This window comes from Pituophis catenifer, unplaced genomic scaffold, assembly GCF_029215685.1.
Source record: "Pituophis catenifer annectens isolate HBS135680 unplaced genomic scaffold, rPitCat1.0.hap2 SCAF_3, whole genome shotgun sequence".
In the NCBI taxonomy this organism is placed as follows: Eukaryota; Metazoa; Chordata; class Lepidosauria; order Squamata; family Colubridae; genus Pituophis; species Pituophis catenifer.
The window spans coordinates 178,495,935-178,523,390 of record NW_027256883.1 but is presented as its reverse complement, the minus strand read 5'-3'; the positions used below and the strand labels follow the sequence as shown (position 1 = coordinate 178,523,390).

The following is a 27,456-nucleotide window of genomic DNA, read 5'->3' as shown; positions in this document are numbered from 1 at the left end:
CATCCAAATTTTGATCATGTGACCATGGGGATGCTGTAATGGTCATGAGTGTGAAAAAATGGTCATAAATCACTTTTTTCAGTTCCATTGTAACTTTATGAAAGACTACCTATAGTTTCTCCTCCTGCTCAGGTCAGTTTTGCTACTATCTGATTAGAAATATGAAGACTTGATTATAACTTCTAGAAACTGTCTGGACTTTTCTTCCTCTTTTCAGGCTCTTGTGTATTTTTGAACAGGTTCTGCTAGATCTGCCCTATTTTTAACTTTACAATAATTTACAATTATAGTCCTGTATTTTCCATTGACTTGGCACACGCCTGCTGTGTTAAGTCCCATCACTGCCCACAAAGTAGGCTTTTGCTGCTGGATCTCTTTCCTGGCCTTATTCTGAAAACCTGCTCTCTGCTCATCTTTTCCATCCACTGGCTCCGTCCCCTTGGAAACAGGCTGGCAGCTGTGCTATTAGCTCAAGCATGCCTTGCAATGTAGGATTGGGCCATGCCAGGTGGAATAAAATTTCTTATTGACTTCAGTTAAATTTCACCAAGGTTGTCAGGCAGTATGAGTGCCCACCGTTTGATCTCTGCATAATCTATCTACCTGTCAATGGAGTGCGAGTTATGATCTCAGAGATTACAAACCAAATGACAAGTGCTTGGAAAGTAACAAATTTATACTGAACTGCCTATCCATAATCAATGTGTTAGGATTCTTGTGCCCACTTACAGAGTCTCAGTGCTTGTACATTATTTTGCAAACTTAGCTTCTGAAGGTTCCATTCGGACATATGTGCTAGTCATTCCCGGCTCTAGGGGGCAGTGCTCATCTCTGTTTCAAAGCCGAAGAGCCACCACTGTCTGAAGACGTCTCTGTGGTCATGTGGCCGGCAGGACTAAACACCAAAGGCGCACGGAATGCTGTTAACCTTCCCACCAAAGGTGGTCCCTATTTTTCTACTTGCGTTTTTTATGTGCTTTCGAACTGCTAGGTTGGCAGAAGCTGGGACAAGTAATGGGAGCTCACCCCGTTACGCAGCCCTAGGGATTTGAACCGCTGAACTGCTGACCTTTCGATCGACAAGCTCAGCATCTTAGCCACTGAGCCATTGGGTCCCTCCATCTGAAAAGATGAAAAGCTCCATCTGAAAGATGGGTATAAATAAATTAGCCATCCATCCCAACCAATTCTAATGAGTTATTAAAAATATCAGAGGAGCTTATGATTTAACAGTTAAATTAGATTTCACAAAGTAAGTTTTTAAACTGTTATTCCTAAAACTCTGAAGATCTGACACTAATCAGAGGAGGTAGTACTCATTGTTAATCCTATGTTAGTGTTGCTAGTCCACCTTTCTAGACCCCACAACAGCCAATCTTGGGAAACGTTGTCATGGTTCCTTTCTGGTATTGTTCCTCAGCATCTGATCCAGGGGCAACCACTGATAGAACTGTAATGATAAATTAGACATTTGGATTTGCATATATGGCCATTCCAGTTTATGAATCGTAGGACACAATGGGGAAATGGCTCCCCCATTTTGCACATGGCTCCACTTTCAAGCTCTTTTTAGTAGCAGCTTCCTGACTTCAAATCAACTCTATTATGAGAGCACAAGTTGGTTTTTTAGAAACCAGTTAGGACTCAGACTCCACCCTCCACTCATTTGCTCCCTGAAATAGATGTTGAAATAAAGGCTGCTGTATTTGGGCTGCACAGATCTGGACATCAATGAAATGGCAGCAAAGGGAGACAGAAAACTCCACAGGTTTGCAATCCAAGTATGTTAACCTACTTGGAGTAGACAACTGGCTGCCAGTTCAAGAAACAGAAACAATTTTATTCATAATTTGGCAACTGTAGCAGAGATGGATTTCAGCAGGTTCTGACCAGTTCTGGAGAACCGGTAGCGGAAATTTTGAGTAGTTCGGAGAACCGGTAGTAAAAATTCTGACTGGCCCCGCCCTCATCTATTCTCTGCCTCCCGAGTCCCAGCTGCTCAGGAGGAAATGGGGATTTTGCAGTATCCTTCCCCTGGAGTGGGGTGGGAATGGAGACTTTACAGTATCCTTCCCCTGCCATGCGCACCAAACCATGCCACGCCCACAAAGCCACGCCCATAGAACTGGTAGTAAAAAAATTTGAAATCCACCACTGAACTGTAGGTACCTTAGAGTGGAAGATCGGCACCAGTATTTATGTGATCTGGGGTCCATTAGTAGCGATGCTCTTTATTTTGTTGATGTAACTGTATTAAGATTTGAATAAAGATAAACTCTTAAAGAAGCTAATATCTAGAATAAAGAAAAAAATACAAGAAAAAATAGAAAACCCAAAACGTAAAAAACAAGAAAGAAAATATTTTTTAAAAAAATAACTTCCCATTTTCTTTACAGAACATAAAAGTATAAAGTTATCTCTTACTCTATGGTTTATTTAATTATTTTGAGAATTTGTTTATTTATTTATTTAGAGAATTTATATGGCAGCCCACTCACTTTCAGTGACTCTAGGTGGCTTACAAGAAATAAAAAACTCAATATCAAAGAGTAAAAACAGTAACCCCCATCCCTTTAATGACAATAAGCAATCAAACAAGCCACTTCACGGGCTCCATCTCACTCTGAGTTTCCCAGGCCCTTTGGCAAAACCAGGTCTTCAGGGCCTTGCAAAAGAGTTTCAAAGCAGCGGCTAGTCTAATCTCTATGGGGATGATGTTCCAAAGGGAGGAAGCCACCATGGAGAAGGCCCTTCTTCTGGATTCCACCAGATATCTCTCTTTAGGAAAGAGGACCCACAGCATTCCCTGTCTCCCTACTCTGGGGGGTCAGATGGATTTAACTGGGAAGAGATAGTCCTTCAGATAACCTGGTCCCAAGCCATGTAGGGCTTTAAAAGTGACAACCAACACCATAGTTACAACATGACTTTCATTTTTTCTATCATCTATTTTTTCAAATAATCAAAACCATAGATCATAAATTCATTTTTTCTGTTTCACGTAAGAAGCCTATAAGGGATTTCCAGCCAACAATAAACTTTGATAATGTCTGTTCTCTGATCGAAGATGTCAATTTGGCCATCTCAGCAAGTTCCTTCATCTTATTATTATTATTATTATTTATTATTTATTGAATTTCTATACCGCCCTACTCCCGAAGGACTCAGGGCGGTGTACAGCCATGAAATAAAACACATAGATATACAAAATTTAAAATCAAATAAAATGAATTAAATAAATTTGGCTGAATTAATACCCATAATTTAAAATACCCATAATTTTAAAATACATTAAAAATTTAAAATTTACACTTAAAAGGGAGAAGATTTAGGCGAGGCCCGCTTGATGAAATAAAAGCGTCTTCAACTCGCGGCGGAAGGTGCGCAGATCCGGAATCCTCCGTATCTCTGGGGGGAGCTCATTCCAGATCGTCGGTGCCCCCACAAAGAAGGCTCTCCCCCTAGGGGCCGACAGCCGACATTGTTTGGCCGACGGCACCTGGAGGAGCCCCTCTCTGTGGGAGCGTACTGGTCGGTGGGAGGCTGTTGGTGGTAGTAGGCGGTCCCGTAAATATTCTTCACTAGTGAATAGTGAATAGTGAATATCTTCACTATTTGTTCCTCCTGTCTGAGTAATTTCAAGTGTTTCCAACTTTGTACATACAATAACCTCGTTGCAGTTATTAGGTATCAAAACAAAATGCCATGACTTTTTCTATTTGTTTATTGATCAGTCCCAAAAAGAAAGTCATTGGCTTCAATTGTATATTAGTTTTTAAAATCTTCTGAATTAGTATTTATTTAATACATTAGTATGTATTTAAATCCAACATTTTATAGTTTTTTTCACATCCACTAAGTATGGTAAAATGTCCCATCTTGTTGTTCACATTTCCAACATAAATTTGAAGTACCTTTATGCATTTTAGCAGTTTCTCCGGTGACATATACCAATGATTTACTCTCATTTCACAAAAATTATAATATAATATTTATAATAATATAAATGTCAGTCCTTTCAACCATATCTTTTCCCACTGTTCCATTTGTATATTATATTATATTATTTCTTAGCCCATTTTATCATACATTCTTTCACTTGTTCTTCTTCTGTTTCAAATTTCAGTTTGAAGTTTATACATTTTAGTAATAACATGTTCTTCATTTGTACATTTTAAACTGAGCCTTACTCTGCTCCAAACCAATACTTCTTTCTGCCATTAATTGATAGAAGTAGTTGTCAACTTACAACCGGTGGGTTAATGATCATTTAAGGTTATTACAGACTTTTAAAAATCCACTTACAACCCATCCTTGAAGTTACAACTCCTGCCCTCCTCCCACAGTAATCTGATTGCATTTCAGGTGCTTGCATTTACAACCAGTTGCATCATTCTGCAGTCACATGATCACAATTTACAGCATTCTTTGCCAGTTTCCTATGCTTTTAGCAATGTTTTTGATATACGGAAGTAGTATCTTTTTCACACCTTGTGTTGGCTGTGCTTTGGGGTGTTGAGTGGTCAGGCACTTTTTGATAAAGTTGTGTGGGTATTTATTTTGTTGAAAGATGTATATTGCATTAAGCAACAACCAAACCAAAACATTTGGGAATTCTTGAATAGAAATTGTCTTCTTTCTAGCCTTCTTAGCATCTCTTACCTCCTCTATTGGGTTTATTTGGGAAGAAAGCTTAGAATAGAATAGAATAGAATAGAATAGAATAGAATAGAATAGAATAGAATAGAATAGAATAGAATAGAATAGAATAGAATAGAATTTTTTATTGGCCAAGAGTGATTGGACACACAAGGAATTTGACTTGGTGCATATTCTCTGCCATCTTATTATTTCTTGGTGCCAGATATGCTCTGGGTAAAACTTTAGGTAGGGAGTGGCTACCCTTCCTTTTCTGAGGCGTTTCTGCTGCTGTTTGTTTTAGAAAAACCTTAATGGGACAGCTTGTGCTTTTAGGATATGAAGTCATGTCTGCCCTCAAAGCTAGCAAATTTCCTCCTTAGAAGTGGGTGCCTACACAAAAGTGTAGCTAAAATAAGAGCAAGTTTCTTCTTGTTTCATCCAGGCGTGCTGCAGCTTTCCTTCTCTTGTGAAGTTAAAAATTATATTCTGTGCTTTACTACTTTTGATTAAACCCTGCTTAGTGACTTTGCAAACTGTGAAAGCCAAATGAAATCTGTTACTAAGGGGAAGAAACTACAACTGGCTCTTATAAGATGTCAAGAAGTTACACATACAATCAGCAGAGGGGGGGGAGAGGAAACAACTCTCCTGCTGCCCAGAATGTATATTATATCAATTATGTGATAAGAAATTACAAAGGAAGGGGAACCTTACTGTAAGAAAGGTGCATATAGAAGTGGAGTACCGGAGAATGAAATCTGACAGCAGTTTTGAACATGCAACACCAAGCCATGTTATATGACTTGCTAGGCTTGTTTCATATGTTACATTAAGCAACAACCAAACCAAATAATAATACAGTGCTACCATAAGCAGGAAAAACTAGTATCTACCTCTAGGGAAACTCCCAGCATTTTTAGCTGCCACCTACTATGCAATGATGGCATTTTGAAAGAAGGAAATGAATCCACTAGTAAACAGATCTTTTTCAGCCAATGTGCCTCTATTTCAGGAAAAAAAAAAACATGTTTGTCTCCCTCTTTATGCCTTTCCATAAAAGAGGAGGATTCCCCACTCACCTCCCTATAGACTGCAAATTGCAGCAAGTGGCATGGGAGACAGGCAGTCTGCGTTTATTCTGTGTGTCTGTACAGCTTGAGAACTCACTGGCTTGTGATGTGGCAGGTTTTAGCATAATATGTAAATCTGGCAATAAATATTATTTACTTTCAGATCTCCCACTGTCATACTTTTTTTACATTTAATCAGCTTTAACCCAGTTTTGAAGGTAATTCCTGCAGACATATGCTTAAATTAGTAGCTTTCTACTTTAGGTAATAAGGAACAAGTCTAGTATTTTATAACAGGAGTGTTTTGAAAAGAGGCAAGGTATTTGGTTGGGACCTAAGTTTCATCCGAGATTTAACCCGGGCTCTGTAAGGTAAGAAACCATGAATCCTAGTTTGGCCAACTGGATGATTGTGGGCTACTCATTTTCTCTCAGTCCAAGGAAAGAGGCAAAGAGGCAGAAGAGGCAATCTCCTCTGAATAATCTTACCAAGCAAACCGCAGGGACTTGTCTGAGAATCTGTTAAACAGGGGTGGGGAAAATGATGACATTTCAAACAATGTTATGTAACATGCTGTTTGGGTCACAGTGTCTACTTGAAAAAGTGGATTGAGTTGTTCTGATCTGTGATGAACAAAGAGATGAAAGACTGCTAAGGCTGTCCCAGTCTCTCCTCCTTCTTTTCCATAATGAAAGAACTATTGTAAAAATTAATTAATCATTTAAAGCTACTACTACGAGGCCACTTTACAATGCAGTTTTTAAGATACTGAAATTTCCTGATGGATTTTGTGGGCTGCGGAAAACTAGAGCATTACTGGATAACAGCAGAGAGATATAGAAAGTTCTCAATGGTTCTCTGTGAACCATTTTCTTTTCTTTTTTTTTAATAGAATAAATCTGGCTGCCATAGAACTGGCTAGGTAGAGAAATCAGATACTTTCATCCCCACCAATTCACTTCAACTATCCCCAAATAAAAATTTGTGGTAACACACATGCTAGAGTCCTATACGCCAAGTCTTTAATTACGTTAGAGACATTTTCGCAGGCATAGAGAAGTTTCTATATAATATGTGTACAATGTTTATCTACCATTGTGAGCTGATCCTATAAAATGGTTTCAAAGACTGTTGCAATTAAATAAGTACACAAATAAATCTAAATAATCCTTTTTTCCAATTCACTGGCAAAATTGTGAGGGAAGAGAGAAAAGAAATATAATTACCTTGCTTCTAGTTATCTTGAGCCATTAAGTCTCTCGATTCTCTTTCAAAATGAGGAAATCTTAATTTCTCTTTTAATATCTGCCTCTTGTATGCAATTGCATCTGTGGGAGCTGTTTATGCTACAAAAACCTATTTAGAATTCTTGGCAATAAAACTTGGAAAAGTATCCACTATGAAGAAAATAATTGCTGAAACCAATAGTTTTAAGATACTAGTTCTTTCTTAGTGTGCTACTGGCAAACCTCAGCTTCATAATACTGTCATGATAAAACATGAGCATGCAAAAACATAGGAAGGAGTTATAGTTATATCACTCTTGAAGCTTGAGACACTCCAGTGTCAGCACTTCAAACATAAAGAAGGCAATACACCTCTTGTCTCTGTTCTGTTAATCAAGTGGAAAAGGAATGGCAAAGATGAACCTATTGTAAACAGAGCCTGTAGTACAGTGGACTAAAGCACTGTTATTAACATCTGCTGCTTGCAATTACTGCAAGTTCAAATCTCACCAGGCTCAAGGTTGACTCAGCCTTCCATCCTTTCAAAGGTAGGTAAATTGAGGACCCAGTTGTGGGGGCAATAAGCTGACTTTGTATAAAATATACAAAAGTATGAAGGCTATTGCTTAACGCATTGTAAGCCGCCCTGAGTCTCCGGAGAAGGGCGGCATATAAATTAAAGCAAAAAAAAAAAAAAAACAAGTCCCAAACTTCTAGGGATTTTTATCTTTTTCGTTATGTCTTTTGGGCAGGAGAAACATTGATTTTTAAAAAAAAAAAAAAAGTTCTGAGCTTTCCAAATCTGGATACTATGATTAAATAGCCTTTCACTGGGTGACTTGGAGCAATTTATTTTCTATCCAATTTGGCCTTTTGTTATTGTTGTTCAGTCATGAAGTCATGGCCAATGCTTTGCAACTCCATCTCCATGGACCACAGCACACCAGAGTCCCCTATCGCCCAGAATTTATCCAAATTCATGTTCATTATGTCGATGACACTATCCAAAACCATCTCATCCTCCTAAGCCCCTTCTCCTTTTTCCTTCAATCTTTCCCAGCATCAGGGTCTTCTCCAATGAGTCCCCTCTTCTTATTTGGTGGCCAAAGTATTTGAGCTTCAGCTTCAGTATCTGTCTTTCCAAAGAATAGTCAGGGCTGATTTCTTTTAGGATTGACTGATTTGATCTTCTTGCAGTCTAAGGAACTCTTAAGAATCTTCTCCAGTACCACAATTCAAAAGCATCAATTATTCAGTGCAATTTGACCTTACAGACTGGCTATAGGATAGTAGTAGATACCTCTGCAGAGTTGGGACCTACATGCATATCAGTGGTGAAATGTAAAATTTGTTACTACCGGTTCTGTGGGTGTGGCTTGGTAGGGGGGTGTAATATGACTGGGTGGGCATGTCCAACTTTTTTTTTTAACTTTTAAAAGCATTTTTTCTACAACCTGTTCAGCCGAAGAGATTATTAAAAAATTCTTTTAAAAGCCTCTGACGATCAGGCAACTCAGCTGGGATTGTCAGAGGCTTTTAAAAGCATTTTTTTCTGCAACCTCTTCAGCTGAAGAGGTTGTAGAAAAAATGCTTTTAAAAGCCTCTGATGATCCCAGCTGAGCCACATGATCATCAGATGCTTTTTTTTTTTTTTTACCTTTAAAAGCATTTTATCGGCTGAAGAGGTTGTAGAAAAAATGCTTTTAAAAGTTAAAAAAAACAGCCTCTGATGATTGCGCGGTTCAGTTGGACATGGGGGGGGGCAGGGATTTTTGCTACCGGTTCTCCAAACCACCCGCCACCATCACTACCGGATTGGGCGATCCAGTCCGAACTGGGAGCATTTCACCCCTGATGCATATCCATAATTATGTGCAACACATTTGGAACACCATAAATAACATGTTATTCAAGAGAGTTTATTTCTGGAAAATTTTTGTTTCACAATCTGAACAGCTGGTCTAACAAGAAAAGTGAATGTTCTAGAGCTCCCTGGAACGTTTAGATGTGGAAAGAGACTTTTTCCATGTGCATAATATGCATCATTTTGGGAGCAAGGGCCATTGTGAGGACAGTGACATATTGATGTCATTAGAGAAACTAAAATGGGACTTAAGATCCTTTTGATTTGTGGGTCAGGAAAAATTTTGTGACTTAAATTATCATTCTTTACTCAATCCAAAAATTGGCTAGAAAATATATTTCTATTATTTAATGGTTTATGCTGAAAACTCTGGAGACAGCATGTACCGCAATATTAATAATAGTAACTGATGATGACAATGACGGGTTGGAGGCCACAAGAAGCCAGTAGCTTGCAATGCCCATCTCTGAGCAACTTCCAAATTGTCTCCAAATTACAAAGACAAATAGTTCCTTTCGTATTCCAAATTATATTCTATCGATGGAATATAACAACCCTGGAAGTGTTGGTGTTGATGTTTGTCTCCAAGCATCTATAAAGGTGCTACAATAAATATTGTATGTCTTATGATTTCTTTGGCTTTGCTTTTCTTTGTTTTAAATCAGTTTGTATATAAACCAACCAGAGAGCTCCTTATCTAGTTGTCTGTTGTCTGGTCTCTTCATAATGGTTGCAGTTACTAGCTTTGCTAGGAAGGACTTACATCATTAGACATGGTGCAATTGGTGCTGCGGGATTTAAGTAAATTAGATATCAGCTGCATAAACAAGGAAACTTCCTCTGAGGTTAATTATGTGTGGAAACACTAGCTGAAAGTTTGCATGTCACCTTAGAGACAGGGCTCTGAAGCAGAGAAGAAACAAAGAAAGGCCAGCTTTTCTGTCTGTAATATAGTAGTTCATGTCGCCAACAATGCTCCACCCTCTGCGCAGCTGCAGAGTCCTCTCCAACCATCCCATAAGCAGTGCAGTGAGATGGAATTCTGCATTCACCACTTGAGACAAAGACGGTCTTCATCTTCGATCCTCATACAAAGTACTCTTTTTCTTTCTTGCTAGATGTTTGGCCTTGTTGCAAGGCAACTGATGTCTCTGCCATACTCAGATGGGACTCTCTTATTGCTAAGAGCAAATCAAAGGGGAAAAAGCTTTGACCTCAAGTAAGAAGAAATAAGCCAATGCTCCTTTTTTCTTTTTGGCAATTTTTGGAAAAAAAAGTAGAACGGAGATGGTCATGTTATGAGGCAACTTTATTTGACTGTAGAGGCTCTTCCAAGGATGTTTGTCACACAGAGGGTGTGCATCTTCACCACAGTTACCTACTTAGAGACATTCAGCTCTTGAATAGCATGAAAGGAGCCACAAATATTCAAGCAAGATTTGACCAGGACAAAAAAAAATGAGGAAATTGGCAAATGAAAAATTAAATTTAATTCTATAGATTAAATTAAAATCTGAATCTAATTAAACTTATTAAATACGGATAATGTTATTCTCGTGCATCAAACACTTTTTGATTGATTGTGTACCTTTCCCTTAATGACAATGGCCACAGAGCAGAGGTACCTAAGAAAATAGTTTGTTAAATCTATGAAACATTGAAAGTGTTTCATATAACAAAGTATAACACTTAATTGCTCCATGGCCTAAGACTATGTTGTTCTCCTTGCTCATGGCAGCCCCTGCAAACAGGGTAGCCTGCTCTGCAGTGGTGGGTTTCAACCGGTGTTACCACCAGGGCCCAACTGACGGTTGGAACTGACAGTCGGTTCGTTCTCACCTCACCATCTCCACTACCAGCTCGCCCGAACTGGGGAGAACTGGTAGCAATCCACCATTGCTGCTCTGTCCACACACAAGAGTGTGTGCTGCCCTTCACTAGTGGAGCTGTTGGCATTTCACTCATATAAGTCACTAAGCCAAACTGTCCTCTTTAGGTAAAGCTTTCTCTTAAGGCTGGCTAACAGGAAGCAATAGGAATCTCACTCCCCCCATTCTCTCCTGGAAGAGCAGTGGTCTGATGCTCTATGGAGGGCTACCTCCAGAGAAGGAAAAGAGTGGCAAATTAGCACTCTTAAACAGGTTTGACCCTGCCTTGCAAAGTTCTAATAGAGCCTGGTACTGAGTTGCATCCCTCCCTCCATTCGTGGTGACATCATCTGGAAAATATGAATGAGAGAAATTACTCAAACAAGATAAAGTCATTTTGGACCCATGCATTTTGTTTTTATCATTCACAGTGTATTTAAACCACAGATGGTGAGCTTATGTATTCTAAGAGGCCACAGTGAAGGGCCGAGGAGCAAGAGGATTTTTTCAAGCTGCACCTCTCTTCCATATAAGGAGTGCCATGCTCCATAGTTGACTTTCAAGAAGCAATTGGAGTTAAATAGGCAGTCAGCTTGGGCTCCCTGGTTTACACCATGCAAAAGGCAGAGTATATTTTAAAATACTTAAAATACATTCGTTGTCAGAGTGACTGTTATAATGCCTGCACAAAAATATCTATTACCTTCAAAAATAGCAGCCAAGATTCTTGTCCAAGATTCATCATATTTTAAATAACTAAATAATATATTTTTAAAAAATCTTGTCAAATTTTTCATATATCATGGTTGTGTCTCGGGTAATGTTCAATTGCATTTGGAAGAGAGAATATGTGATTATAGCTTGTGCCATTGATTCTACAGAGTAATTAGGAGGAAAAGAGGTAAAAACAACTTGAAAAATGGTCCATTCTGCAAAGATCAGAACTTTCTGGAAAATAGCAAAGTATACATATACCAAAGTTATCTACTAGAGTAAGCATATGCTTTAAGGTGGCTTCAAAACTCAGGTTGCAAGCATTTAGTTAATAAGGATCTGTCTCTATATTATATTTTCAGAGTAATTTTATTTAATTTATGCATAATGTAGGTAGATCAAAAACTTATTTTGAAGGATCAAAATAAATTCTTATGGCAGCAGGTTTAGTCCTTGAAACAATGACGTGTTTTTAACAAATTCATTTATAATAAAAAATAACCTCTTAAAGAGTTAGTATATTGCGCCCTCTTGTGGAGTAATGGAGCCTTGCATCTATTTCATCTCCAACCGCAAAAGGTATTTTCAGATAATCACCCACCTTTCAATCTGTGTACTCCCAAATCAACTCAGTCTTCATATTTCCATTCAATGTGATTTACCACATGACCCTTTTGAACAAGTAAGTGCAGTGATATTCAGCATATTGTATTTCCTACAGCAGGTTGCTGAATCATTCAATTCCTAAAATTATGGATGAAGATGTTCATTTCAAATGAGTTAATTATTAATCATTATGCATTTCCAAGACCATAAGTTGTACTCTTGTAAGTACTTAATGTTTGCTTTACTTTTATGCTTCAGAAATATTTAGTACTAAGCTGCTTATTAGGAAGAAGTGTTTGGGGCCTATCCATTAACTGACTTTGATTATTCAGAACATATATTATTTATTTATTTATTGAATTTATACTGCCGCCTATTCGCCCAAGGCAACTCAAGGCAGTTTACAGAATATAAAACCACATTTAAAACAATAAAATCTAACAAAAAGAATCAAATAAATTAATATAGAGGGAACCATATGCTCTATTCCAAATAATTTTGCTAACTTTTTATTGCCAGGCAGATTTTGAGCCTTTATCTAGTTTACATAGTTATCTTGAATATTTCACTTTTTTATCTTTTTTTTTTGCAACTTGTCATATTTTCTCTTTCTAAAGAGTGATTAATTAATTTATTAATCAAATTTATAATTGCTGCCCATCTCACAAAAAATACTTCTAGGTGGTGTACAACAATACAATAAATTGGTTTGTCAAGAACTAACTGCTGGGAACGTTACAGAATTAAAAATGTTTTAATTAATTTCACATAGAAGACTTCACTTCCTTTCTAAATGGCAGAATAGTGGCGTCTGTTGTAGATTGAACTAAAATATTTGTAAAAACATTCCTGAACATTTTCTTCATCAGTTTTTGTTTTCTTAAAATTCTGCACTATATTTTTATTCTATTTTTGAGAAAATATATTTGAATTGTCTAGATAACATAATCTTTGGCAAAAGAAGCTGGAGGCAAAAATTAAGATCTCTAATTCTGCTCAAATGAGAGCATTAAATAAAGTGTAAAATGGAAGCCAGAACTACAAAAATAATTTGGTGGGTTGTTCTTAGCTATATTTTATATATTACTCAGCAGGATTCAAGAATATATAGCAGCTGTATTTTCTTCATAGCCATATTTTCTTGAGTTGCAGGAAAGAGCAGAAAATACAGAATACAGAAAAAATTTAAAGATGCAGAGTGGTATTCTTGAATTGTTTAGTTAAGAAGGTAGCTTAGATGCATGACTGGGTGTCCTGCCTTTCACTGTCCTGTTCTTCCCTAGCTCTCCATGCTTTGATTAAATCCCAAAAAAAGACATCAGGAAGACAATGGGCTTCCACTGGATTTTTCAGGTTTCAATAGTAGTGTTGATTGAAGGGAAGAACAGGACTCCTCCTCTTGAGAAATTCTTGGAAAATTTATTCCTTACTTAGAGAAATCATTCATCCAACTTTTGTGTCTATAATTCTGGAATTTTAAAAAGTTATTTATTGTTATTTGGCTGTAATTAAAAAAATTCTTGCTATCTTTCAAATCTTTACTTTCCCTCTTATTTCATTAAACACTGCCGCTGAGAGTGGTTTTATTGTTTTCTGTTCTGCTATTTCAGGAGAGAAAGGGAGTTAAGATACCCCTGATGCTACAAGAATTATTTAATAAAAAACCAACAGCAATGCTACTGATCTAGAATATTGTAATGTGCTCTTGTAATTTTTTTAACTACTCAAGTGTCTGTCACAGTTGTGGATACATTTACCATAAATATCTATAAAGGTAGTTCTTTAATAACCACACTTGGGGCTGGCCAGTTGGTTGTTAAGCGAAATAGTCACCAAGTGAAATCTTGACTGTTCTTATGATCTTACTTCAGCTTTCCTTTACTTTACAGACCTGCAAAGAATTATTTGTAAAATTATTTTTTCATTACCGTTATAACTACAAACAGTTGTAAATGAGGGACTGGTTAAAAGAGAACTATCTCAGTTCTGTTGGGTGAGAAAGATAAGTTTTAGATACAAATGTTACATTCTAAAATGTCCCCATGTATTTCTCTGCTCCAGATAAATGGATGGGATATACATCTTGATAATTTCTAAATATTGCCTCTTGCTATCATCGACCACCAGGATGTGAGTAGTTCCTAAAGCCAATGTAGTCAGCCAGCTACATGTGCTGCATGTAGTCATCTAAAGTGCAAAGGCTCATGCATTCAGTTCCCAGTTGAGGGTTTGAACTCCATAGAATTTGGCAACTGCATCTAAAAAGTCCCAGTAAAGGAGGAAACTGGTCACATAGTTCTTCCTGATGGTCAGTGTAAGTGGGTAGCTTAGAATGATTTCTTTACAAGAAACCAGGACTTGTGGGTCTCCATGGTGACAAAAACGCTATCTGATTCCCAACTAACACATGGGAGTTCGTAAATAATATGATAATACTGTCTTTCCTTGCAGGACTGTATGTACTGATAGGAGCAGGAGTGCTGATGATGGCAGTAGGATTTTTTGGATGCTGTGGAGCAGCACGAGAATCTCAGTGCCTGCTTGGAGCAGTAAGTAATGTATTAAATTCAATCTGCTGTACATTGGAAGAAAAAGGAAGGTGGATCGTGTAAAACTTTTGTATAAATTCTATAACTTGGAGATTCCTTTATTATCTACCCGTAATGACCCTTAAGTCCTAGTCAGGACATATTTCTATTTAAGAGGTTATAAGAATTCACGAAGCATTAATTTGCAATTCTGTATTCATTTATTAGAATGCAGCCTCTTTCAATGCAACTTAAACAGAATTCTATGTGTCCAATCACACTGTTTTATTCTATTGCAAAGGCTTTGGATAAGTTGCAGTGTTAGAAATACTTCTTTGATATTTCTTTATCCCATCCTTTCCTTAAAGTTTGAAATTATTCTGATTTAAGGAAAGTTGAACTAGAACCTTTCCTTTTGCATCATTAATCTTGTCCTATGTAAAGTATTTCTGTTATTAAAACCACTATTTCTAATTCCCAGAGAGTGAATTTTCATGTTGCATTCAAGTTTCCATAAAAATTTAATCTGTAATCTTATCTTCATTCTTTTGTAGTTTTTTTCTTGCTTGTTGGTGATTTTTGCTGCTGAAATTGCTGCAGGGGTTTTTGCTTTTCTGGGCAAAAAAACGGTAAGTGAAATGCTTATTGTGTGCTACCCTAAATATCTTAAACTGAAAAATAGTTTCAAAGAGTAAAATCTCTTTAAAATTATGCACAACCCCATGTGATTTCATGGGTGTGTCTTGGCAAATATACAGAAAGAGTTTTTATTGCTTTCTTTGGAGAACATTTTTCTTTACTTCTTAGACTAATTTACAGATCTGATATTTCCTAACTGCATATTCTGTTATTGGTGTGGCAATTATTTTATTACCCAACCTGCCCAGACAATTTCCTTTTGTGTCTTACTAGCTATGCCCCATCCATCAATAATGTTGCACCCTAGCTGAAGCCTAGAGCTTGTTTTCTTGTGCTCCCAAAATGCTACCGGTTCAACCTTCAACATATCTATTTATGTAAATAGATAAAACTTTCTATTCTTAAAGTTGACTGCAGCCCTCTCTGTTGTTACCACAATCTCAAGCGATAGAACAACCAGAGAACTGGAGGAAAACCATGGGTTTCCTGTTACTGAAATTCTGCTGGTTTCTTCACTAACCTTCATATCTAATTAGGATATCTGCTTGTTGTGGTTGTTCTTTCTGCAGGCTGTCAACGAAGTCCAAGCTATCTATGAGAAAGCTTATGAAAACTACATCAGTGATCAAAGCAAAAACAAAACACTCATCAAATTTCATGATGCAGTAAGTAATATGAATTCAAAAATTTTGCTCACCAATGTTGCATTTAGATGGTTTCAGAATACCAGGATTAGACAATGAATCCAATGATTCAGTTTGCATAATGTTTGTATTTCCCCTTCTTCTGGAATTTTTATTCTTATTGAAATCAAGCAAGATTCTATCTGGCACCCAATTTCTCAGTCCTTCCTGTGTATTCTTAACTTACTATAATGGTCAGCAATCTCTCCAGGCTTTGGCATACACATTCTTCTAAACTTCCTAAATATGGAAATTCCCTCTGGAAGACTATGGTAAAGCATTGAAGTTTTATTAAATCACATGTAATATCTTGGAAGCACTGTGGGCATCATTAGCAGGAAAGCATAGTAAGAATTCAGGCATAGAGGCTATATTTCCACCACTATTCTTCTAAAAAAATATTTATTATTTATTTATTTATTATATTTATTATGACTCTCTTGGTTTTTGCAAGACTACCTGTACCAGTATAGTCTGTTTTATGCATGACTATGGTGAGATAAAGCACTGCCACATGTATTTCTGACATCAGTTGCTAAGTTTACTTTTTCCTTAACAGGGCCTAGGTCACTGTTTTCCAAAGTGTGGTCTGTTGATTACAGTTTTTATAAAAGAAAAAAAACCTAAATGCTTACTGTTTTTCCCTGTCTTTCCCATTGCTACTGTCTAGCAATGGAGAATTGCTAGATACAGTCTCCCAAATACTCTAATTGAGAGGGAAAGTGGAAACCTTTTCTCTGAAGTTTCTGCCTAGAGTGTTGCTAAGCATTAAAAATTTACTTCAGCATGTGCAATAGTCTATCCTCCATTTTGCATGTGTATAAAGAATTTTTTTTAAAAGTAGGCCACAAACAAACAACACCGCAATGAATTTGCTTCCAGATTTAGATTTGGAGTTGAGCTGTCTCCCTTATTATTAAAAGAAGGCTCAAATTCTTATTTTTAGCCATATTGTTACCGTGCAGTTACTTTATACCAGGCACATATGCACACACCTATATGAGAACCAGTGTAGTACAGTAATTATGTGGCACTAGGAAGATTGGAGTTCAAGGCCATCCTCAGCATAGAAACTAAGGGCCAGTAATACACTCTCAGCAAAAGCTACCACACAGGTTATTGTTGTGCAGGTAAAATCTGGAATCCTCCAGATTTGACAAAATACAAACAAAACAAACAAGGTAATACTGAGCAAAAAAATGAAAGGTGGTCTGATGGTCTGGAGCCTTGAGCTCCAGAGGGAAGAGGGGGTGGAATAGACAGAGAGGAGAGAGGAGAGAGAGAATAGGAGGGAGGGAGAGAGAGAGAGAGAGATCAAAGTTATAAGGTCACCCATCTCACAAGAAGTGAGATGTATGGGGTACAGCAGAAAGATATTAAAATAATAAACATATTAAATGCAGTCATATTTTTTTAAAAAGAGCACACACAAAAGATTTGATCATTATTTTCAAGTCTATCCAATGCAAGGATTAATATAAGTAGAACTCTACCATGTTTCCCTGAAAATAAGGCCCTGTCATATATTTTTTTGAACCCCAAAATAAGCGCTTGGCCTTATTTTCAGGGAGGTCTTATTATTTTGGGGTGCATGAAGGAAACCAGAGGAAATGGTAGGGACCGGCTGCTCATGCATTTAAATATTTTTTGGGAGGGCTTATTTTCAGGGGGAGATTATTTTAGTGCATGCGCTCAAAAACCTGGTTGGGCTTATTATCAGGGGATGTCTTGTTTTAGGGGAAACAGGGTAAGTATTTATTTGAGTCTTAAATATGTGTCTTTTTTTACACCCAGTGAATCATTTATCCTGTCAGTTGATCTATGCCTCATTTCCTTGGTAGGTTTTCAGTCTGATTAACCACAGAAACAGCTATAATATCAAGTTTAGAATAACTTCTTACCACATATGTGGCCATTTATTGATCCTTCTTAGTTAGTTGTGGTAAGTGTGTAAATCCATGGCAGAGGGCAAGACTTAGAGAAGGCTCAAGAGAGCCCACAGTTTGTTTCTTTTGTATGCTTGGCTGAGCCTGAGTTCTTAAGAGACTTTGTTAGAAACTGAACTTAAGCCAATCCAACCTGATTCTACTGCATACTACTGGAGTGCCATTTAGCAGCTAATATTCGGGAAGAAACACAAATTCCTTTAGTTCCAGTGCCATAAGATTTAAAATAACATGTTGCTTTGCCACAGCGATATATGGACAGCAGGTTAATGGATTCAAAAACTACAGACCCACAAATGAGATAGAAGCTGAGGTGGGGATTTTTTTGGATAAAATACAGTAGACCAAAAGAATAACTTTAACTGCAAAGTTGAATATACATGAAATATTCAGAGATAAAGCAATAAACCAAGAAACAGTAACATTCAATAGAAGAATGTGAATGCAGAAATTCATGTTCCTCCAGCTTTTGGGAGCCCGTCCTTATCACAGACAATACTTAATGTTCCTCTAATACATTGGCTAGTGTATAGCACATTTCCTGGCAGGCCTGTGTTGAAAGTCATCCCTGTACTTTGAAAAGTTTTTGATTGTTTATACATACCATTCCTCTGTTAGCTATCAATAGTTTATACAAGATGCTGGTAGCTCATGCTTCAAACACTACCAGAAGTGGCTGAATCTCAAATTAGAAAAGTTGTTTTAAAAAGAAGAGATGTCCCTCTTGAGATGGCTACATCAGAAATGAGAAACAACTGGAGGCAGGGGGATTGAAGAGGGAATCTTATCAGCTTGCTTCAGTGGTGGGATTCAAAATTTTTTACTACCGGTTCTATGGGCGTGGCTTGGGCCTAGCATGGCTTGGTGGGCGTGGCAGGGGAAGGATACTGTAAAATCTCCATTCCCCCCCCACACTCCAGGGGAAAGGTTACTGCAAAAACCCCATTTCCTCCCGATCAGCTGGGACTCCGGAGGTAAAGAATAGATGGGGCGGGGCAGTCAGAGGTGGTATTTACAGGTTCTCCGAACTACTCAAAATTTCCACTACCGGTTCCCCAGAACTGGTCAGAACCTGCTGAATACCACCTCTGGCTTGCTTTTAAAAATCTATAGTCTTATGGAGAAGCAAATCAACATTCACAATATCAATAGAAATCTAGAGGACATTTGCTGCATGCTGGATTTGAAAAAGCTTCCAAGTGCTCTTTAAGGGCAGCCTCATGTACAGTATGTCACAGAAATCAATCCATGAGATAATTAGGGATATTTTATTTATTTGTTTGTTTGTTTGTTTATTTATTTATTTATTTTGTCAAACATGTATGAGATAACAGGAATAAGTATAAACAAATAAGTATAAACAAACATGTATGAGATAACAGGAATAAGTATAAACTACAAGAAATGAGTACAAATAAATGGGGACAGTAGGACAGGGACGGAAGGCACACTGGTGCGCTTATGCACACCCCTTACAGACTTCTTAGGATTGGGGTGAGGTCAACAGTAAACAGTTTAAGGTTAAAGTTAGGAGGGGTTGAGGATGTAACAGCAGAGTCAGGTAGTGCATTCCAGGCATTATATGACTGTTGAAAGGACTTCCAGGAAAGGGCACAACTGGTACTCCAGATGAAGCTGTGCAAAGGTTTTCCTGGTCATAGCTGCCACTTACTCAAAAGGTAGGAGCTATGAGTGCTGGAGGATCCCTTGAATTGCGCACAGCTCTTGAATGGAGAATTACTATCCTATCCAAGGTTAAAGATGGAATATCTCCAGACCTAGGCAGCTCTAATATCCATAATCACACTGACTTGTTTGAAGTTGATTCCTTTGCATCCATAAATTGGATTGACCTTCTTAATACATGTTATAGTTTGCAATAAGTATGAATTCTGAATAATATCATTGGGATAAACATATTTTGGGTTTTTTGAATCATTTGAAAATGTTTATTTCGGGAAGATTTGTAATATATTATCTCTCTCCCTCCCTCCAGCTTCAATGCTGTGGGAAAGACAGTGACGTTCAAGTAAAACCCACCTGTCCAAAAGATGCTGGACCGTCTAAAGTAAGTGCCTCTCTTCTGTCATGTCATTCTGACAGTGAAGTCAAAAATAGCCTAGGAATGGGTTAAGACATGGTGGGAATATCATCCCTGGAGCCAGAGGAGATTAGCTGGATAGGAGCCATTTGGCACCAAAGTAAGATGCCAGCAAGATGACTTCTAAGCAATTTGTTTGCTTTGCCAATTATACACACATTCATATATCTGAAGAAGACTGCAAAATAAAGCAAGCAGTATTTATTGCAGCCAACTTGCTTCTTCGGCCCTTCCAATTTGCTTGCAACCTCCTGGGATGTCAGAACTGGTCATTACCATTTCCTGGTTTCCATAAAATGAAACATCTTAGCAGAATTTTTTTTTTAATTTACTCGTCATACCAGTGAAACTTTCCTTCCATAACAAATAGCAGTATGGATGAATTATCCTCATCAAGTTCATAATGCAGAAGAAAAGATTAACATCCCCAGTGTGATCATTTATATTGTTTACTTATTGTTTATTGGTTCGATTTATATGCCGCCCTTTTCCAGAGACTCAGGGCAGCTTACAATGCGTTAAGCAATAGCCTTCATACTTTTGTATATACCTGCTTAGTAGGGCTTTCAGGGGCCCCCAACCAGTGTTCTTTTTTTATACAAAGTCAGCTTATTGCCCCCACAAACCGGGTCCTCATTTTACCTACCTCGAAAGGATAGAAGGCTGAGTCAACCTTGAGCCTGGTGAGATTTGAAATTGCAGTAATTGCAGGCAGCTTAACAGTGCTTTAGTCTGCTGTGCCACCAAGGCTCCTTTAATTTGTGGTTTAATTTTTTTAAAAAGAAAATAATTACATACCTTCTATTGTTTGGTTAATACAGACATGTACTAGTCCTCGACATACAGGTAATCTCCATTTACAACCACAACTGAACCCAACATTTCTGTTCATAAGGGTTTCTTGCCTTCTGCCTTGAAAGAGGCGGTGGTGAGGCCCCTCCTCAAGAAGCCATCTCTGGACCCGGCTATTCTAGCAAACTACCATCCTGTCTCCAACCTTCGCTTTGTGGCGAAGGTTGTTGAGTGTGTGGTGGCACACCAACTCCCGCAGTACCTGGATGAAACTGTCTACTTAGATCCATTCCAGTCCGGCTTCAGGCCTGGTTACAGCACTGAAACGGCATTGGTCGCATTGGTTGATGATCTCTGGAGAGCTCGAGATAGGGGTTGCTCCTCTATCCTGGTTCTATTAGATCTCTCAGCAGCTTTTGACACCATTGACCATGGTATCTTGCTGCGCCAGCTGGAGGGGCTGGGAGTGGGAGGCACTGTTCTACGGTGGTTCTCTTCCTATCTCTCTGACCAGTCGCAGTCTGTGTTGGCAGGAGGGCAGAGGTCAACTTCAAGGCACCTTATTTGTGGGGTGCCGCAGGGGTCGGTCCTCTTACCTCTTCTGTTCAACATTTATGTGAAGCCGCTGGGTGAGCTCATCCATGGTTTTGGGGTGCAGTGCCATCTTTACGCTGATGATACTCAGCTGTACATCTCCACCCCAGACCACCCCAGTGATGCCCTTGCAGTGATGTCCCGGTGCCTCGAAGCCGTGCAGATCTGGATGGGGAGAAAGGCTCCGACTCAACCCTTCCAAGACTGAGTGGCTGTGGCTGCCGGCGTCCCGATACAGCCAGCTGATACCATCGCTGACTATTGGGGGCGAGTCATTGGCCCTCACAGAGAGGGCTCGCAACTTAGGTGTCCTCCTGGACACGCGGCTGTCTTTAGAAGACCATATGACAGCCATGGCCAGGGGAGCTTTCTATCAGGTTCGCTTGATTCGCCAGTTGCGACCCTTTCTAGATCGTGACTCCTTACGCACAGTCACTCATGCCCTCATCACTTCCCATCTGGCCTACTGTAATGCTCTCTACATGGGGCTCCCCTTGAGGTGCACGCGGAGGCTCCAACTGGTCCAGAATGCAGCTGCGCGGGTGATATTGGGAGCGACATGGCGCTCACATGTAACACGTCTCCTACGTGAGCTGCACTGGCTCCCGGTGGTCTTCCGAGTGCTCTTCAAGGTGTTGGTTCTTACCTTTAAAGTGCTCCATGGCTTAGGACCTGGGTACTTACGAGACCACCTTCTGCAACCAATAACCTCCCACCAACCAGCACGCTCCCACAGGGTGGGCCTCCTCAGGGTGCCATCACTAAAGCAATGTCGACTGGTGGTTCCCAGAGAAAGAGCCTTTTCTGTGGGGGCACCTACCCTTTGGAACAGGTTACCCCCAGGGATACGAATGATCCCAGATCTTCGTACTTTCCGTCGTGCACTTAAGACCTTTCTATTTCACCAAGCCGGGCTGGCATAAATCTCTTCTAATTGTTCTAAATCTTTATGCTGAAGATTCTTAACCAATGAACCAAATTGGCTTAATCATCTTATATTCACATTTTATATGTATGTTATTTTAACTGTTCACCGCCCTGAGTCCTTCGAGAGAAGGGTGGTATAAAAATTGAATGAATGAATGAATGAATGAATGAATGAATGAATGAATGAATGAATGAATGAATGAATAAATAAATAAATAAATAAATAAATAAATAAATAAATAAATAAATAAGTGAGACAGCGGTTAAGTAAGTTTTGATCCATTTTATAACCTTTTCTGCCACAGTTGTTAAGTGAATCACTGCAGCTGTTAAATTAGTAACATGGTTCTTAAGTGAATCTGGTTTCTCCATATGAGTCAGTTGCCAAGTGTCTGAATTTTGATCACATGACTATGGGGACGCTGCAAAGGTCATAAGTGTGAAAAAAGGTGAAAAATCACTTTTTCCAATGCCTTTGCAACTTCAAATAGTCACTAAATAAACTGTTGTAAGTCAAGCACTACTTGTACATGCAAGGATGCCTATATTATTCATGCAGCTTGTTGGATTAAAAGACCTTGTTGATTCCCTCACCCTTACTGACTGGCTTCTTGAGAGGTTTAGCTTAATATGATTTCTGCTCCTGAGCCAAAATTTCCGGTTGACCTTCCCTTAGAGACCAGTTAGAGCTGGGGCCAAATTGAACTATATGGCAGACCTAATCAAATGAACTTAATTTTGGTTATGTGAACTTTCATACTAGTTCAGACAAGATAAACCATATATAGTTGACAGTCTAATTTTATTTTCTGTGAAAATAGAATTAAGTTATGTGAATGTCATAGATAATTCAGTTCAGTTCCTCTTCACTGATTTTCCTGCCTGCAAAAATAGCTTGTCCATGCATACTACCCCACGTTGTGATGCGTTGCAATTCTGTATTCCAGTATTTTTATTCATAAACTGACTTTATGTGTAGGCCTGGAAAATCGCATTGTATAACTAGAGAGGCAGAAATCCAGGAAAAGAAGAGAATGAATTTGTAGGCATCTGCAGGGAAGGCAAATGAGGAAGCTTGCATTAAAAACACAAGAGGCTCAGCTTGCATCCTGACATTGTGATAGTTGTTGTGTCATTCTGATAAAACCATCATATTCTGCAGATGCCCATGTATACAACTATTTCAATGATTCAAGGCTGCTTTGCTATATTGATAAGAGGAACAGCAGCACAGTTAAACAAGAGCCATCTTGTTATAAATCTTTTTTTTTAAATTAAAGATTTTACAAAAGAATAAAAAATAATAAACAGTAAGATATTTTAAAAATAAAAAATATACAAAAAGTATGAAATACAAATAATATATATATAAAGAAATGACTTCTAATTTTCTTTACAGCAGTGACGAACAAATTTATTATCTCTCCTCCCTCATTAAAATTAGTTCATTTTCCCTTCTTCCCATATTCAACCATTTTTAATCAACAAATCAATGTCACCAGTTCTTTTTTTTTCATTTTCAGTAAAAAGTGCATAAGAGGTTTCCATCTTTATTAAAAGTATTTATTATCTTATCACTGATCAAACAGGTCAATTTTACCATTTCCACAAATTCCATCTTTCTAAACCGAAAAATCCTTACATTAAACCAGCTTTTGGATATAGTCTTCACAAACTGCATTGATTTAAATAAAGAGTATATGTTTAATGAAATTATACATGATGTGAGGACCAAGTATTTCCATAGACTAGGAGAATGGCATGAGACCCTGACCAGACAAAACTGCAAAGTATTTATGATTCTACACAAATTCAAATGTCTTGCAGTTGTGTTTGGGAAAACGTGCATCTTTTAAAATGAATCCCTCCTCCTATATTTGGCAGTTCAGGGTTTGCATTGCAGCTATAGCAAAGGCAACGAAGGAAGGATGGAACAGAAGATACAGCCAGAAACAATTATGGCTGTTTCCAGGACACTGCTGAAATTATTATTCTTAGCAAAATATAGAAGAAATTGGAGTAGAACGGATGTTCTAGCATCCCTTTGAATCAGAGAAAGGAAAATAAGAAAAGGAGATAATAAGGTGCTGGATTAAAAAAAAAACATATCTGCCAGAGATAGCAGTGGTTGTTGAGAATTCATATTAGTAGATTTAGGAAAGGATTGAAGACTTTAATGTCTTTCATGTCTTGAACAGAACTGTCTGACTGAAATAGAGAGTCTCGTTAATTCAAATCTTCATTTACTTGGCATTGTGGGGATTGCAATTGCTGGAATCACAGTAAGTAATTCTGATTATATTGACTATTGTTGTCATCATCATCAACAACAACAACACTGTATTTATACAAACCTGAAATATTTCAAGCCACTGAAATGATAGCAGATTACTAAAGAGAACAGAGAATCACCGTAAGTGTCCCTTGCATGGACTTCAGCTGGCATGTTGATTGGGGGAATTCAGGGGCATGAAGTCCACACATCTTAAAATTGCTGAGGTTGAAAAATATGTTCTAGAAGCTATGCAAGATGTAAGATTCCTTGTCCACTGTAGTCACAATACCATCACCAAATTATGACTTGGGGGCCGAACAACAAACTTTTCAACACATAGTGTCAGAGTGCCAAAATAGAATCAATAGTGAGACTGTTGATTTTCTGGCTGTGAAAAATGAAGCAAAAAATTATATCTGTAATCTAGATATACAGTATGTTTATAGTATTTTAGATCTTTTTTCATATTTTATATTTTTATCCCTTGGGTTTTTATGAAAATATGATGTGAATGTGCCATATAATAAATTAAAATATGCAATCCTGCTCCTTCTCTATAAATGGCATGTTTTAGGGGGAAAATATAGATGTTAATTGCTCCCACACAAGCAAGACCAGGATCTTGGAAGTAAAAGGGCTTTCTTCGAAGTTTAATCTTCCATATTTATAGCACTTCATTATTTCATGTATTTAATCATATTTATATGGCTGCTCACCACAAAGTAAGTGACTCTTGGTGGTATACAAAAAAAACCTAAAAACAATATAAACGAACAAGTTTTATTATGCATAATAACAGTAATAATAATAATAGCTTTAAAATTGTAAAATGCACAACATTAAAAAATAAATATATATTTTAACTTCTTTTAGCTGTTAAATTTAAAATAAACAATCACCTATTTTATCTATCTATCTATCTATGTAGGTAGGTAGGTAGGTTCTGAGATAGGGATGTTAGATCAGGCATTAAAGCAAAATCCCTAGTAGCACTGATGATGTTATCTAGTTTGGTAATAAAATATCTGCAACAAAACAACCAAGCTCTCAGAGCACCAAGAACCCAGAGTTTTATTTGCCAGTCAGAATAATTCACATGGGCCTGGCTGGGAACATAATAGTAATAAAATAGAATCAGTTAGATACCTGGAGATTTGATATTTTTTTTCCTGAAAAGTAAGGAGAAAAAAACCTTTACAAAATACTTGATATCATACTGTGATCTTGAAGTATCCAAAATGTCTAGTGAACAGAGAACCATTCCAAAGAACAATCACTCAAATTCTCTGAAGTATTGCTCATATGTGACAAATGTTGCATCCTTTAAAATAATGCTCTCATTTTTCAGATCTTTGGCATGATCTTCAGCATGGTCCTTTGTTGTGCGATCCGAAACACAAGAGACATGCTTTAGAACACTTCCTGTCTCACATTATTTTGAACCCAGGACTGATGGAAAAGCTGCAACACAGTTCTGAAGAAGTGTTTGCCCACTCAACTTAACAACTGTAATCCATTTTTTAATTAGGTGTTAATCAACTGACAGAAAATGGGAGTGTTTGGTGAGTTCAAGAGTTTCCTGTGATTGCATTTAAAATTTTAAAACAATTATGACATGAGCAAGTAAGATAGGCTAACAATGCCTTTTCAAGGCCAACAGTGACATCTAAAACTAAAATTTATTTGAAGTATGACTTTGCACAGTTATGGAGGAATAGGCCCTGTATGTATGTGTGCTTGTTTTGGTGCAGATGCACTAATAGCTGTATATACAGTCCCTTTGATTGTATGTATGTTTTGTGAGTGTCTCTATCTGCATGCATAGTTCTGCATTATATATATTATGCATGCACATGTGTGTGTATACACACACACACATACACACACACGGATACATTTCTTGATAAAAAGATTTTCATAATGGAGTCCTCTTTACTAAGCATTTTTGGAGAAGCAAATTCCTGTAGGAAAATGAGTACTCTGTCCTATCTTCTTTCAGTCTTTGGAATGTCCCATTTAAGATAATGTCAAGCAGGAAAGACCAGGACCACATGTGAAGTTGCAATTAAAGTTATCTATTAGTACTCTTGCCTATGCACAGGAATCTACTCAACTAATGGTTAGCACTGTTCTGGCCTTAGATAAGGATCAAAGGAAGTCAAAAGGGTTGCACTTAGTCCATTTGTGGGTACATAGAGACTCAAGGCTGATTCCTCTTTTGACTGTGTCCCCAGGTTCTGCCACTCCTCTGGATAACTATATTTAAAGAAATGAGTTCTGCTTCTAGGCAGCTCTCCCCTTGGAAGATTGTGTGTGTGTGTGATTTATATATTTATTTATATGCAGAATTGTTTATATGATAGAGATTGATGGGGAACTCACTGGCCTTTTTAAAGAAAAGCCGAGCAAAACCCAAGAACTAGTACCAAACAAGCAGAGAGCAGTTAAAGCTTTCAGTTCAAAACAAACTTTCATTGCGACTGAGACATCCTGTCCAATCATGATTTTGTGTAGGATCTATTTAATACATGTCCAGGTACTTCAATGAGGAACTTAATTTCACTCAAAAAACTGTTCCTTGCTTGGTTTTTTTTTCCAAACGCTATTTAGTATTTATTGCCCTAATTATTTTTAATATGGACCAAAAGGCCTTACTGTAGCATAATCTAAAATTGATGCCCAAATTATTTTACACAGTTACTATGATGATTACTCAGTCCCTAAATGCACACCATATCCCAATGGCCATTTCATGCCATTGTAACATATCCCGTAAAGTATGTTGATACAAAATCAATTCCTGTTCATTGGGACTTGCTTTTTCATTAGTGCCCATAGAAATGCAGCTTATTTATTTGCTGCAAGGACCATAATAACCATAATGCTGTTTGCAACCTTTTATTTGTTATAACAATTGCATGCTGGCTTTACACAATGGGGAACATACCTAATATACAAATTATATTTATCATTATTTTCATG

The 27,456-nt window shown here is 37.7% G+C and overlaps 1 protein-coding gene across 2 annotated transcripts in view; it reads left to right on the top strand.

Moving 5' to 3' along the window:
• Positions 1-26,126, top strand: part of TSPAN2 (tetraspanin 2) — a 55,433-nt gene extending 29,307 nt beyond the window's left edge. For both annotated transcript variants that reach the window (XM_070939870.1, XM_070939871.1), the window contains exons 3-8: positions 14,441-14,538; positions 15,072-15,146; positions 15,726-15,821; positions 19,782-19,853; positions 24,398-24,481; positions 25,823-26,126. In XM_070939870.1, the coding sequence (XP_070795971.1) occupies positions 14,441-14,538; positions 15,072-15,146; positions 15,726-15,821; positions 19,782-19,853; positions 24,398-24,481; positions 25,823-25,888 (491 nt within the window). In that variant the 3' untranslated portion in view covers positions 25,889-26,126. The remainder of the gene's footprint in view (positions 1-14,440; positions 14,539-15,071; positions 15,147-15,725; positions 15,822-19,781; positions 19,854-24,397; positions 24,482-25,822) is intronic.
• The last annotated feature ends 1,330 nt before the right edge of the window (positions 26,127-27,456 follow it).